Consider the following 15,958-nt stretch of genomic DNA (forward strand, 5'->3'; position numbering starts at 1 on the left):
TAAATGCAAATAGAGCAATACTATTTTTATATGCCTTATTTGCAATAGTGTTATAATGGAAAAAATCCTTTTATAATCATGCAACACATTTATCACAATTACTACGTAAAATGATCATTATTAGGATTCAGAATTGAGTCAGATTGTGATGTGGTTTATTCATTCAGATTGAGTTACAACCTTGGATAATCCTGAAATACTGCTGTTATATTCAAGAGGAAAGCTCTTATTGGTGCTTAAGGGAATTTCCCCTTTTGGGCCAAGGGCAATGCTTTTTTGGTGAAAGAGGAATTTACTAAGTATTGTATGTAATATGATTCCGATCCCTGTCCTTTCTGTTTAACCTAAAAAGATTTAAAGTCATGCAACACTTCTAATGTCTTTACTATTATACGCACCAAGGTGCATTAGTCCAAATGTAATTGGACAAATGGCTGATTTTGGTGGAAAACTTGCAGTTATTTTTTTTCAAAATCAGATATATGGCTTTAAGACAGGAAAAATGGAATAATAACCAAGTATTATTATAATTATGCTTCTTTAGGATTTCAATGGAGCCATATGGAAGCTTGATTTAAGTTTCTCGAATGTTGTAAGTTTTACTTCATATTCCCTTTCTGTGCTGTATCCTTCCATTATATGATATATAAATAAAATTACTTTTACAGTATCATTAGTAACCAGAGTTATTTTAAAGCATTTTAAAACCACTAGTAATTTTAAGCGACATGATTAATATTTTATATTTATAGTACACAAATGGAAAAAAGTAAAAGAAGTTAGAAGTACCAAATTTAAAGCTATGCCCTATCAAGCCATTACATTACAACATGTAACAGAAAGGACAAAAATAAAAGAAAATTAGGATTCTTTGTGAAGTAACTTTAATATAACATGAATATAAATTTTTAGGGTCCTGTCGGTAAAAAAGTAAGATGTAAAGAAGAACAGATGAGATATTTTACAATTGATGGATATTTTTTCTTTAAATGTTTAGAAGAAATATCACTCTCCAGTGGCAATAATTATATGCAATGTGGAATTTAATAACAATAATAATTTATGAAACATTAAATGACAGAAAGACATGTTTAAGTATCTAAAACTATTTAATAGAACATGTTTCTGGGTATATGAAGAAATTAATCAAGCCTACAGTTTGAGTTAAGGTAAAATGAGTAATGTATTTATTTTTAGTTATTTGTTTGTTTTATTTATATCCTTTATTATTTTTATAAATAACTGTAGGCAGTGGACATATCTAATACTCCTTCCTCCTACTGTTTTCCCCAAAACAACAACCCTGTGAGGTGGGTTGGGCTGAGAAAGAGTGACTGGCCCAAGATAAATAGTATAAGTTTTAAAAGACTGTATAACTTCAAATACATGCATATCCACATGTGTACAAGACATGCGGTATCCTACTTCCTATTTTCTATACAACAGCCCTAATAGGTGAGTTGGGCTGAGAAAAATGACTCACCCTGAGTCACCCAACTGGCTTCCATGTTTGAGGGAGGACTAAAAATTAGGGTTTTCTGGTTTCTGGCTCAGCATTTTATCCACTAGGATGAGAACAAGTTAAGATTCTACATTACAATAGATTCGGAATATGGGAAATATAATAATTCTTGAGAAAATCTCATCCTAATCAGTGCAGTGTCTGTATGTAATGAAAATTTGAGGGGAATTACATCCAGACAGTAAACAAATAGAAAATTTTATACTAATTACTAAAAATAAGAATTAAGTTTAGAATCTGACAGATGTGTCATGAGACCAAAACAATTGAAAGAGAATACATGTACATTGTTAAATTGTTTTTATCAATAGCCCTTTAAAGGCCTTTTTAATTATTTCCATTATAGACACGTGATCCAGAATGTCTGTTTACTTTTCATTCTGGAAAGATAGAAGCCATAAGTGTATCTCCAGTTACATATATCATCGCAACTACTGCTCTTGACCGTAAGTATACCTTCCTCCTTCTAATTTTGCTTTTAGAACATAGAATAATAAGGTTGGAAGGTACCTTGGGGGTCTTCTAGTACAACCCCCCTGCCCAAGCAGGAGACCCTATACTATTTTGGACAAATAGTTGTGGAGTCTCTTCTTGAAAACCTCCAGTGTTGAAGCACCCACAACTTCTGGAGGCAAGTCATTGCACTGATTAATTGTTCCCACTGTCAGGAAATTACTCCTTAATTCTAGGTTGGATCTCTCTTTAACAATCTTCCACCTGTTACTCATTGTCCTGCCCTGAGGTGCCTTGAAGAATAGGTTGATCCCCTCTTTTCTGTGACAGCCTCTCAAATATAGGAAGACTGCTATCATATCACCATAGTCCTTCTCTTCATTAGACTAGACATACCTAGTTCCTTTAACCATTCCTTGTACAGTTTAGCCTCCAGTTCCTTTGTCATCTTTGATGCTCTTTTGTGCACTCTTTCTAGAATCAACATCTTTTTTATATTGTGATCAGAACTGGACACAGTATTCCAATTCTGGTCTTACCAAGGCTGTATACACTGTATAGGCTTCATATGATCTTGATACTATCCCTGTTAATGCAGCCTAGGACTGCATAGTCTTTTTTGGCAGCTGCAGCACATTGCTGGCTCATACTTCAGTGGTTGTCCACTAGGATACCTAGATCCCTCTCACAGTCATTACTATTCTATACCTGTGCATTTGTTTTTTTCTTGCGTCAGTGTAAGATCTTACTTTTCTCACCACCAAATTGCATTTTGTTGAATAAGGCCCAGTGTTCAAGACTGTCAAGATCCTTCTGTATCTTGAGTCTTATCTTCTAAAGTGTTGGCTATTCTCCCCAGTCTAATGTTGTCTGCAAATTTGATGAGTTCTCCTTCTGTCCCCAAATCCAAATCATTTACGAAGATGTTGAAGAGTATTAGGCCTAAGACAGAACTTTGAGGTACCCCACTGGATGCTTCCCTCCAATTAGATGTAGTCCCATAGAGGGCTATACAATGAGTGCCTTTGGTCAGCAGTTTTCGAATCCGCCTGGTGGGTATGCTGTCTATCCCACATTGTTCTATGTTAGCAAAAAGTAGGCTGTGGTCTACTTTGTCAAATGCCTTACTGAAGTCTAATTAAACTATGTCCACAGTGTTTACTTGATAAAACCAATTTAATCACTTGTCAATTTAGTCTTTTTTAGTTCATTTTCTTATGAATTTAAAAGTAAATATTAATTACATTAATTAGTTGTGTTGGAGATGGTATAGATTCCACCTATTCCAATTTTTCATCTCCTGAATATATAGGATTACCATTTTCAGTATCTCAAAGGCAACAAGTTGAACAGTCCTTGAATTTTTCAATTCCTATGACACAGATTTTTGTAGCTTTCTTTTTGTTCAGGAGAAAATTCTCTGAGTGGATTTGAACCAAAGATTCCTTTCTGTGAATGGCAAGAATCTTTCTGTAGTAGAAAGATCCCCACCCACCTATCCCCCACCACCCATAGAAGCAAGAAGATAGCAATTGTATCTTCCAGAAGGAAACGGAAAAATTTAAATTTACTCTTTGAGTAAGCTGTCTTGACTTTTTAAGTCAAGCTATCTCTTGAAATTATTCTGAACAGTTTTAAAAGTATGAAATTAGGGTATTATGTGAATGTTGATGGGAAAAAAACGGGAAAGGAAGTTAATGTGTGACTATGTGTCACTGTTTTTTTCCCCATTCAATCATGTCTAATTGTTGGTTACTGCCTGGACAAGTCCCTACAGATTTGTTAGTAAGATAGTTCTGCCATTGCCTTCTTTCTAGGTCCAAAGATAGACACTGACCCAAGGTTACCCAGCTAGCTTTGTCCCTAAGGTGGGATTGGAAATCCACACCCCCCCAATTTCTAGCCTGATGTCTTAATTTCTACATCAAACTGGTTCATATTACTAATTGTGTATAAGTAGTGCACTTAGTATTACTATGTCTTACTGTTGTATTTTACTATTCTATGATTGTTTTACTCCTAATATGTAAACCAGCTAGAATTATTTTGTAACTAAGAACAGCATATACATTTATATGGAGATAATAAGTAATTCGAGTTTCATTGGGATCTTTCTCTTTACTTGATCTTTCTCTTTACTTGATCTTGATAGGTTCAGTGCGTATTTATGATTACATTGGCAAGATGCAATTAGCTGATATGAAATTTAAACAGGGAGGAACAGCACTTACCTGGGCTCCAACATTGGTAAGTACACACAGGAAAAAAAAGAGTACATGGATTAAATCTGGTTGGTGTAAACTGTTAAAAATCAATTGTTTATGATGGGGCTCAATAAAACTGAGGAAACATCTGCTTGTTTTTTCTCCAAATCATGTTCTCATTATCTGGATCTAGGAACTATTGGTACCTTGATTTTGGAGAAATGTATAAACTTTCAGAAGATGTGAGAGTGAGTACATTTGTTAGGAAACACTTCATGGAGTTTTTCCTGAAAATAGAAAAAAAGAATTAATAATTTATGGATTTCATTATTAAAAAAGGGAAATATAAGAAAAAGGGAAATGATACAATCTTAAAGAGAAAGGAATGGACCTCAAATCTGACAAAAATGGTAAATGCCATTCTTGTGTGCCTTTCAGAATGCTGGTATTTGTTAGCCTTTGTTAGCCATGTATCCACCCCTCTGAAGGGGAAAATGCTAGTAAATCCCAGCATCTGAGCCTTCCAGAAGACTGGCTTTTGTTAGTATTATGAGTCTTTCAGAATGCTAGCATTCTCTAGTGTTTAGTGTTTCACCCTCCAGAAGGGGAAAGGCTGGTGAATCCCAGCATTTTGAGTATTTCCAAATACTAGTGTTTCCTAGTATTTTGGCAAACACCATCATTTCCATCCCTCCATAGGGGAAAATACTAGCGAACGCCAGCATTCTGAGTCTTCTAGAACAATGTTGTTTGCTAGTGTTTTTGCCACAATTGAAATCTGTTCCTCCAGCATGCCGAGGGAGTTCTTAAAATTGTTCTCTTTGATGCTAGGTGAAGAGGGCCTCAGTATGGTTGGAGACCCAAGCTCTTTCTTCACCCACCATGCCCAGAGGCCTGGGTCCTCTCTCTGCCACTCTGCTATCTGCACAATTGCTTGACAAGCATAACTGGGAGAGATGGGAATGCAGTCATTGAGCAAAGTGGCCACATGGTCGGTTGCTGAATGAATACTTCATTCAACAACCAAAATTCCAGACCCAATTATAATCAGTGCAGGGCTACCTGTGCAGGGCTACCTGTATAGGAAGACTTGAAAGAGAATATATGTTTGAAAAAGCAAAAATGAAGACCAACATAGAAGCATCACAGCTGTGACAGGCAGTGCTGTTGTATGATTGTATTACAACCTGAGTAGAACCTTCATATCTTTGCAATAAATAGTACTCATAGCAGTTCTTAAAGGAAAATATTGAAGGAAAACAGAGAAACAGGAAAACGTTTAAACAAACTTAAATAGTTGAAATGAGAGTATGAAGGAGGAAAGGGGGGGGGAAGACATTAAGAGCAATTTGATAACAGAACCAATTATCCAGAGAAGTGGATCTCCGCTCAATGCATTTCAAACAGAGATTAGACAGCCATTTGAGTGGTTTGATTTGTATTTCTGCAGAGTACAGCTTTTATTCCACATTATATCTCAATATAATACCGCCTTTTGGAAATAAAATGTCAATCACAATTATGCAAAATTGTTCTTTATTCATATCATACATATCATATCATGATACAAACTTTATATATCATAAAGTGTCACAGATTTAGGAGATATTTTCTGTAGGTACCTTATATTAATGCAAACATTTTTTTTGTCTAAGGTAAATCCCAAAGGAGGTATTATTGCTGTAGGTTTTCAGGATGGCGTTGTTCGCATAATTGAACTTTATAATCCCAAAGGACTGCCTGTCATTGCTGGACGGGAAAATGTAGGAGATGCAGCCTTGCGTCTGAAACAGGCTTTTAAACCTCATGTGTCTGTAGTTACAGCTTTGGCCTATGAACGTAACGGGGAAGTGCTAGCCACAGGGGTATGTATTGACTTTTCTGTGAATACTTGTTAATAGGCCACATGAGAAAACATGCATGGAAAAGTAGGACTTGGAATTTTTGCTCTATGATCAAGTCTAAAGTAGGATCTATACCCTTAGACCTAATCTATGATTTGGGGGTGATTTCAGGTGATTAAAAAGTTTGGCCTAGAATGAATTTGAGGGAAGCAATGAGTTCAAATGTATTACTCTGTGGTTTGCTAAGATAATGGAGGCACATTTCTGATGACCTTCTGTTGCAAAGAAAATTGACTAATGATTGGTCCTGGACATATGTAGCTCCAGCTGCAATGCATGATTTTACTAACAATCAAGTTTTTCTATTTCAGAGCAAAGATAAAACTGTTTTCTTCTTTACTGTTGACGATAAATATGAACCTATTGGATTCATTAGTGTTCCAGGACCAGTACAGGCATTACAATGGTCACCCCATTCTCATGTGAGTAGCTAATTTGCTTCTATTGTACATATGAACCTCATGTTTGTTAATTTTGCTAACTACAATGATCTAGTGTTGTAAGATTCAAGTTATATTATTTAAATAAATATATATTTAAATATTGATCTAGATATATTCTAAGTGATTTGATGAACATTTTAATGATAGCGAAGACTATAATTTTTGGACCAATGTGCATTTATTTCTATGTATTTATATATTTCATCTGCCTTTTTTCCCATTTACTTAACTGGGAGAGATTTGTTTTGTTTTTAGTTTCACTATCATAGTAATACTAAAAAAAAAGACTATACCTGAAAACTGCATCTCTGAAGATACAGAAACAGACATAATTAAACATTGTTATTTCAGATCCAAGAAATAGGAAAAATCTAACATCTGACATGTCATCTTATTGCAAAACCATGCACCCAGACGGTGCAGTGGTTACAATGCACTATTACACCATTGCAGACAAAGTCTGACATTGTAAACTGCCTAGAGAGTGCTGTGAAGCACTATATGGGGCTGTATTTAAGTCTAAGTACTATTGCTATTACTAAAACAGTATATTGATGGACAGAACAAAGATGGAAAGTAAGACTGGAAGTGATGATGTGGAAGTTTGTGTTTGTGTAAGTTGTGTAAGTTAATCATAGTGCTTTGAGAAAAAGACTATTTAAAATTTGAAAATTCTATAAAATATTTATTCCCACAGTAGTTTGCTAAATAAATTACATTTATATGATTCATTTTTAACCATTCTGAAAGACTGTACTATATTGCCAGTACTTTTATCGAGTCTATATTTGAAATATATATTCTATTTTCTCCAGCAAACAAAAACAAATCTTATTATTAAGACTTCAAGCAATCTGACCCTGGACATTCTTATATATCATTCTTATATATCCATCTATTAACATTGACATTTGTTGTTGGGAAGCTGCCAGCCAGGCTGGAAGGAGGAGTCAAGCAAGGAATAAGCCTTGAGTCATTGCACAATCACAGGAAGCATAAGCCTAAACTCCCTTCCCCCCTAATATTTATGAAACCATGAAATTTGAATTGAAGAGAAAAACAATAGAAAAAAGTAATGAGAAAGTGAAAAAGAACTAAAGAAAAAAAATAGAAACAAAAAAGGAAGACAAAATAAAAAGCAATAAAGAAGTGGCTTCCAATCTTTTTAACAGCTGTTACATTTATATTTTACCCTCCCTGTCTTAGGTTACACCATAATTTCCTTCTTTCCATTTTCCACCCATTCTTAACATCAAATCCATAACTCATGTGTTAATTTTTTCTTTTTTCAGCAAAAGTTCCACAAGGGGTTTCCAGTCACTAATAAATATAATCATTGATTTTTCTCTAAATAAACAAGTTAATTTTGCCGTCTCTTCTAGTTCTGTCATCTTTCCTAACCATTTCTCTGTTGTGGGTGTTGTGCATATAGCAGTCTTGCCACAGTGAACATATATAGGAACAATATTCCATGGCTCTTTTGTAATTGTCTGTTCATTAGTCCCAGCCAAAAATAGTTCTGGTTTCAGTTGAACATTAGTCTTTAAAATATTTTGTATTGTTGTATGCATTTAAACCCATTTTCTGGCTTTTTTTTTTTTTACAAGTCCACCAAGCATGATAAAATGACCCTTCATTTTGTCCACATTGCCAACATAAATTAAATATCTTTATATGTTCTAACAATTTTTCTGGAGTAACATACCAAAGGTACATCAGTGAATAAAAATTCTCCACAATTAGGAGTTGGGTAATCTGGGTTCTAATTCTTTCTTAGGCACAGCTGGATGACCTTAGGGCTGTCACTCTTTTCAGCCAAAACCAGCATCAGGTTTTACAGCAAGCCTACTAAAAAGCAAACTATTGTTGCACTGTGCATTTGTGGCTTTGCTGCAAGAACTAGGTAAACATAGTACAAAAACAAGTGGAACCTGCAGTTATGCAGGACAAAAGCAACAACATAATGGTATGTTTTCTTTGTTATAATAAAGCCTATTTTTGTCCTATTTTTCAAAATCAAGTATTATATATACATGCCTGCTAGTTTTGTTTCATGTTCTTATCTACAGCCAGAGAGCAAGCTCCTTATCCTTTGTCAGAATGGCATCGTTGTTCAGGTTCCTGCTCCAGACCCTATGGCCTACGATGCAGTAACTACCTATAGGATCAAAGATCTACCTGCAGAATATTTTCGTTTCTGGAGCATCAAATCTCGGATATTGGTAAAATATTGTACTAATACTGTAGAAAATCTTCCATGATAGAGTAATCTCCTTGGGAAACATTCTGTTTGCCTTCCCAACTGTAGCAGCTCAGGGATATATGGGGCCCCATGTTGTAGGGATACGTTATATATCTCACCAATGTGAAGATTTGCATTTTAGAATGATTCAGAGTGAGGGACAGCATTGGAACCCTGGGGCAGTGTCTCCTTAGCCTAAAGCCTAAAGCCAGTCTTGCTTCCAGAACATCCCGTCCTGTCCCATACATATATCAAAACAGGTTGATTAAACATTTGGAGGTAAAAACATATGCAGTAAAAATGTAGTGTCACTACATAACATTTTCATTTTGTCTAATAAATCGTGAACTTATTTTTAGAAATTTTAACAGATTAACTATAGGACTCAGAGTTAATCATTCTAAATACTTGTTTTCTGCCATACATGTAATTTAAGATCCAAATATTGTATTTGACATGAAAATAGGATTGCTCAGAGGAGAAATATTTTATAATTTTTAATGAACTAAAGATGCTTGAGCAGCATCTTCTGTTAGTGAAGTTCACTGTTATGTCCTGTTTAGGTATATGTGGAACCATATTAAGTATTATGCTTTCCATTCTTTCAAGAGCCTAATCTTACACTGAATTTCATTGCTTCTATAAAGAGAGAAGAGGAAATTAAACACAGAGAAAAAATTAAACAACAGAAGGCGAAAGAAAAGGAGCAATGGATCAAAAAACAGCTGGATCAGGGGAAAACGCTAGAAGAAATAGAACTGCCCGAAGAAGCACCTGTTGAAGAGGAACCACTTCCAGAAATCTACATCCCAGAAACTCCAAGTCCCATCCTTTGTGGATTTTACTCTGATCCCGGGAGATTTTGGTTATCGTTGGTAAATTTTATTTATTTAAATTATTAAATTTAAATTATAGTTATTAAATGTATTCTTATTTCTCATTTTGTGGAAGGGCATACATTATAAATTAAATAATATCAAATCTATATTTGGTACTCAAGTATTTTTCTTAAGTAAACCTAAATGTCCCAAAATAGCATATAAGGTTATAAGTTCTTCAGACCTCTTCAAGAGGCTTAGATGTAAATTGGAAAAGAGTGAAAGTCTGGGTGAAAAGGTGACTTGATGCCAAAATCAGCAACTTTATCTAGGTATTAATTATGTGAGATGAGATATTTACATTAGTCTCGATTAAGTGCTGTGATCTGGTGCGGAGCTAGTTCACTCCCTGTGGTGTACCTTGGAAAGTGCACAAGCATGAACCAAACAGGCAAGCAGTCTTAGGCACTCAAACTACTACTCTGTCTTAATACAGGTAATCCCTGAGTTATGACAGTTCACTTAGCACCCGATCGAAGTTAAGCGATAAGTGCTCCCTAGTGTTTACTACCAAGTCCCAAAATTATGACTGTTGCAGCACCGCGGCAGTTGTTCGCTCCCTACAACTGCTTTCCCCTCCAATCCTGCCGCCCCCAGGCTCATTTGCCTTGCAAAGATCTCTCTTCTCTCTGCCGTAGTTTCTTTGCCTTAGAGGGAGAGGAGAGTCGGCTTGGAAAAGTTCTAGGGGCTGTGATCTCACGTGACTTCAGGCACACACATCAGAATGGGTGCCTGAAGTCGCAACCATCTCAGTGCAAAAATCATTTCCAAGCCGACTCTCCTTTCCCTCAAAGGCAAAGAAACCGCAGCAGAGAAGAGACAGATCTTTGCAAGCTAAGTGCTTCAGGCACGGCAGGATGGGAGGGGGAAGCATGAGGTATCTCAGTGGATCGGGGAGGCCTTGGGGGCCTGTTCCATCACTAGGCCCCCATGGCCTTCCCCACCCTGAGATACCTCATGCGCACTTAACAACCCGCTCATTCAGTTAGCGAATGCATGGGCAAAAGCAGGGAGTAATCGCGTTCAAGGTACGCGATTCACTCCTACAAATCCTCCAGTTACGAATGGAATGGGCAGGCTCCATTACATTCGTAACTCGAGAACTACCTGTAATGTAGTCTCTTGGCTAATGTTACATCGCTATATGCTAAATAAATAAATAAGGTGTTGTGATTGCTTCAGGCTGCACTCAGTACTATTCTTAGGAGTGCAGGGATGAAGAAACAATGTTTTGAGATAGATGCCATGCTGTGCAATTATCAAAATATAAAAAGCAACTGTAGCTTAAATCTGTTTCTATCCTTAAAGAAAATACAAATTCCTAGGTGGAGAAAAAAAAGGAGTTTTTCTCTCTGCTTTATAGAACTTATAAAGTAGTTTTGGAAAACTCACTTAACTCCATTGCCTTCCAGATTTATTGGCAGTTTTTAATATAAGGAAAGGATTATATCATCTTGAGTTTTCTTAGCAACACCATTCCCATTGCTGATTTGACACTGCACTGTTCTACACAACCCCCAATACAAGATTAATATTTAAATGAAAAATGCAAAAGGAAAAACCATTATGTGCGAATATATGCTTCTTATATATAAGAGTTGCCCTTATCTTTCCATGCTACTGAACCAGTTTCCTTTTGATTTTAACAGAGCTGAAAGGTTCCTTTACAAAACAACAAAAAAATAAAAATAAAAACAGGGTGTGTATTAGATGATTTGAAATATTGCCTTCAATGGAGCCCTTTTGTGAAAAGCAGAGAACTGGACTTAACTGTAGTAGGTTTATTCACAACTGGGTATAGAATGAGTGCATAAATATGAAACAATTATAATATTTTCACAAAACTCTTCCAATAACTTCTTACAACATTGTCTTTTTTCCCCAGGGAGAATACGACACAGGATTTTTGTATCATTGTGCATTTTCCTCTGAGCAGCAGCAAAAAGATCCCGAGACTCGGCAGGATGAACCCTTTGATGTTATCCCTATTGAAGATGCAGATGAAACTCCCATTCATCGCATCACATTTTGGTAACAAGGCTTTTTCGACCTGTAAAATGAGAAAGAATTTTACAGCTAATGTTTTTTTTAAAAAAATGTTTATTTTATGCATGTATATATTTGTTAAAATGTACTGCTAAATAATGTAAAAATACACTAAAGTACAATGGAAGATACATTATGATAAAAAACAAAACCATTTGATTTTGGTGTGGATATTATGGATGTTTTTGATTCTGTGTTTGATTGGGCAGTATTCTTTTTCCTTGCTCTCAAGTTTATTTAACCTGAGCAAAATATAGTTATTTTGAAATAACGAAGTATTTTATCGGTTCTCATTCTTTGATCAAGCATATAGAAGGGCAAAATATACTTTTCCCCTTTTCATACTGTATCCAGATCCAAGCCTCTTGGTCATATATTACTCAAATTCATTTTATGTGTTAAAACCAGATATGAAAAAATATGAAAACTGGCTTCTAGTTTTTGAAAGCCAAGGCAAGTGAATCTCTCCTCTTACTCTCATGATGTTGTACTAACATGGAGGTGGTCTCATATCTCATTCCCCTCCTGCCCGAGATATAGTCTTTCTGCATGTATAGGTCTGATTGTGGAACACAAAGAACAAGCAGTGAAATTCAGAATAGTCCTCGAATTCATGAAAGGGCATGAGGCGATGGTGTCTTTTTGTATGCACATAGATTAAAGGCCTGGATATTAAAACGTATGAAGAACGATTGCAGGATTTGAGTTTGGCTAGTCTAGAGGAAAAAAAGAACTAGGGAGACATGATAGCAGTATACCAGTATTTGAGAGGTTGCCACAAAGAGGAGAGGGTCAAATTATTTTCCAAAGTACCAGAGGTCAGGACAAGAAACAATGACTGGAAACTAATCAAGGAGAGCAGCAACCTGGAATTAAGGAGAAACTTCCTAACAATGAAGACAATTAACCAATGGAACAGCTTGCCTTCCGATGTTGTGGGTGCTTCATCACTGGAGGTTTTTAAGAAGAGACTGGACAGTCACTTGTCTGAAATGATACAGGGTCTCCTGTTTAAGCAAGGGGTTGGACTAGAAGACCCCCGAAGTCCCTTCCAGCTCTATTCTGATTGATTGGAAAATATAAGAGAGGCAAAGCGAATGAGTCCTCAAAGGAAAGCAGTAATGAGACAGTGGAAACCGTATTGTTTTTTGTCAGCAGTCAGCTCCTTCCAAGGTCACAGATTTTAAGTCTCTTTTCGGCCCACTATTGGTACCAGGAGAGACAAAAAGTAGTGAATATAATAGCAAACTTTGTATACTTGATATCAAATTGTATATGGAATTTAAGAGTTTTGAAGAGGCAGAAACTTCCTGTCTGCTCATAAATTATTCAAGTGACATCCCCAAATGTGCATGGGCTCCAATATGGCAACCTGCTGCTTGGTAGAGAAATAATATTGTTATTGTTTCTGTCACTTATTAAGCCTGCAATGAAGTTCTCTGACAGTTTTATCATCGTAGGATATTTCGGTGTCTTATCTGATGTGGCCAATAAGGAAGATTGTCTTGATGGAAATGTGCAAGAATTGTTACCTAGGCAAAAGGAGGGTTAAATATTTTTTTTAAGCCCTGAGAAACAACATGTATATGGAAGTAGCTTAGCTGGACACCTTCCTGATTCATTAAGTATAACAAGGTTGCATGGGCCCTAGGAAGTACAGCTCAGTTAGACATGCACAATTCTGTTATTATACCTAATGTAAATAAAGTAGTTCTAGAACTCCTGGGTTTTATCTCTTCTGGTCTCCCTACTGGGGCTGACTTATGCCTTCTGTTTTATCCCCAGCATAAACAGATTTAGTAGTATATGAAGAAAAACCATCATGTTCATGTTTTAATTATTTTTTTCAGCTCCACAGGTTTACTAATGTTTTGTGGAATGCAGAATGGAATAGTGAGGATTTATCCTCTCCATAGCAAAGAACTCTGTGTGGACAACATAGCTGGATATTGGTCCTTCAGTTTGCATGATAATGACTATGGGCAAATTCAAGGGATATACTCCAGTTTTGATGATCGATTTCTAGTAACTTGTGGAGCAGATGGCAACATCTTTGCCTATAACATTCTTTCTGCTGAGGAAGTTAAGAAAGTCCTGAAGACTAAAGTGCCTTCTCCAAGAGTAAGTAACAATCAGGAATGCATTACTCTGTACTTTCCCCCCTGTCATTGAAGTACTTGTTGATTGGGAAATACTCTCAGTTTTCTCCATAACCTATATAGATAGAGAGGGTGGGATGGAGGGAAGACAGGCAGACACACAAGTAAATATACACATAAACACAGGAAGTCCTGTGGAAAACAGCAAAACCCTCAAATTGCAGTCATATGACAATGGAACACTGCAACTGGTCACAAAGTAAGCCAATTGCCCATTTCCTGGAATGCAATCATGTGACTGCTGGGAGGGGGGTAGGCAGTTGTAACTTCAAAGATAGTTTATAACCAACTTTTTTGAAGTCCATCATAACTATGAACAATTATTAAACAACCAATTGTAGGTCAAGGACTACCTACATATATTAGCTTGCTTTGAAAGTGGGAAGAGAAGATTATTAGAAAAAAATGCTATGATTTATAAAACATTGTGAGAAGTTATCTGGAATTCCATCTGAGCTTTAGTTGAATCCATGCCACATATAGAAAGAGCATTGATTATTTAATTTTATTCTTCTGCAGAGTGGTCTTGACAAAGAGAAAGTAGCAGATGATATTGAGGATATATATGCCTACAGGTAAGGTTACTAAAAGTGAGACATTAAGCTTTATTTTTGGAAACCTAGATTTCTTTTATGCTTATTTTTATTTTTAATCAATCCCTCGAGAAACAAATACATTTCCAAATGAATCTGACTTTAATAAAGTAATTTTAGTGGCATTTACGACTCCTGCCTAGAGTTCCTACATTTTTCTGAAGCATTATACTTTCCTTTGCAATTTTCTCTGAAGATACTGTCTTGTGATCTCAGTAGCTCTATATTTATAATTTTGAACATTTGCATTTTAATATTAAAAATATGAGATTTTTTTTTTAGATTTGACCTTCTTAAAATCGTAAGTGTGGATCAAGGATGGAAGGGGAAATGCAATTTTTTTGGCCACATACCCATACACTACAGTATATGGTCAGAAAGTAACATTATAGAGCTTCTATTTTTATATTTTGACATTTAATTACCAGAAATACAGTACAGGCTATGAGAGTCCTATTTCTCTCCAATGCCAAGGTTTGTGGACGGATGCCAAGTAAGAGACTACCAAGCCTCTGGCCTAGAAGAAAGGGTCAGAGCATGAAGATTAAAAATGCTACTTGGAGACCTCTTTTCTTTCATTATTTGGGCTCAGTGGTCTTCTACAGTCATATTTAATTATGAGGATAGAGGTTCATTCTCCAAGCTTGTGGGTTGGTTTCCAAACGTTTTGTTACCAGGCTAGGTAACATCTTCAGCAGAATTTAGGGGATGTCAGTGTTCTTCTGCTTATAAGGGCTTTGTGTGGTCAGTAGGTCTTGTGATGGGGAAGTCATGTCAGGTGAGGGTCACGTCAGGTGAGGGTTTTGTGATGGGGTTTGTGATAGGTCATGTCAAGTGAGGGTCATTGGGAGGTGAAGTGCAGGTTGGGGAAAATTGCATGGATTGGTTGAGGATCAGTGCCATTGCTGGTTGACTGTGCAGTTGATTTGAATTTGAATTCTGAGGGGTTTGTGAGAGGTTGTAGATTGATGTGTCTGTTGATGGAATTGTTTGTGGAGTGCCAGGCTTTGATAAACTTGTGTGCATGGTGGGTGGTAGTGTGGCTGATGATTTTTGTATTGCTCCAATCAGGGTCAGTGTGGGTAGTGGGTAGAGGTTAGGGATCTGGATTGTAGCAATTGACTGCCAGTTGATGTTCATAGATTCTGGTTTTCACTTGACATGATGTTTGTCCCACATGGTCCCACATTGTCCCACCTTTACCATCATCCTACACCCACTATATTCCCCACTATTGCAAACATTTAATTATGTTAACTAAGTTCATGTGTTAATGCCCAGCTTAATCAATGCTACAGTATATAAAAACTTTTTTTGTGGAGACTTCCGGTGGCAGGCGATTTCGCTGGTCGCAGCTGTTTGCTGCCTCCCGCCTGTTTTGCGTAAAAGCCGGTTTGACAGCCAGCATCTGCTGTCAAACGGCTTGATACCTTTCCCCTGGGCATAAGGGGATCGGTGAGCTGCCCGGGGTAGGAGTTGAGTTCCCGAGTCGTCCTATATGGACGATGTAGGCG

The 15,958-nt window shown here is 36.5% G+C and overlaps 1 protein-coding gene across 1 annotated transcript in view; it reads left to right on the forward strand.

Moving 5' to 3' along the window:
* Positions 1-15,958, forward strand: part of LOC107286494 (cilia- and flagella-associated protein 44) — a gene marked incomplete at its 5' end in the record, with an annotated part of 39,837 nt that overhangs the window by 21,527 nt on the left and 2,352 nt on the right. The window contains 10 exon segments of the mRNA XM_029283951.1: positions 545-592; positions 1,869-1,968; positions 4,128-4,222; positions 5,835-6,044; positions 6,395-6,505; positions 8,596-8,748; positions 9,416-9,643; positions 11,532-11,677; positions 13,543-13,813; positions 14,371-14,426. Coding sequence (XP_029139784.1) covers positions 545-592; positions 1,869-1,968; positions 4,128-4,222; positions 5,835-6,044; positions 6,395-6,505; positions 8,596-8,748; positions 9,416-9,643; positions 11,532-11,677; positions 13,543-13,813; positions 14,371-14,426 — 1,418 coding nt within the window.

The sequence above is a fragment of the Protobothrops mucrosquamatus genome, unplaced genomic scaffold, assembly GCF_001527695.2.
Source record: "Protobothrops mucrosquamatus isolate PMUCROS unplaced genomic scaffold, P.Mucros_1.0 scaffold_96, whole genome shotgun sequence".
NCBI classification, from domain to species: domain Eukaryota; kingdom Metazoa; phylum Chordata; class Lepidosauria; order Squamata; family Viperidae; genus Protobothrops; species Protobothrops mucrosquamatus.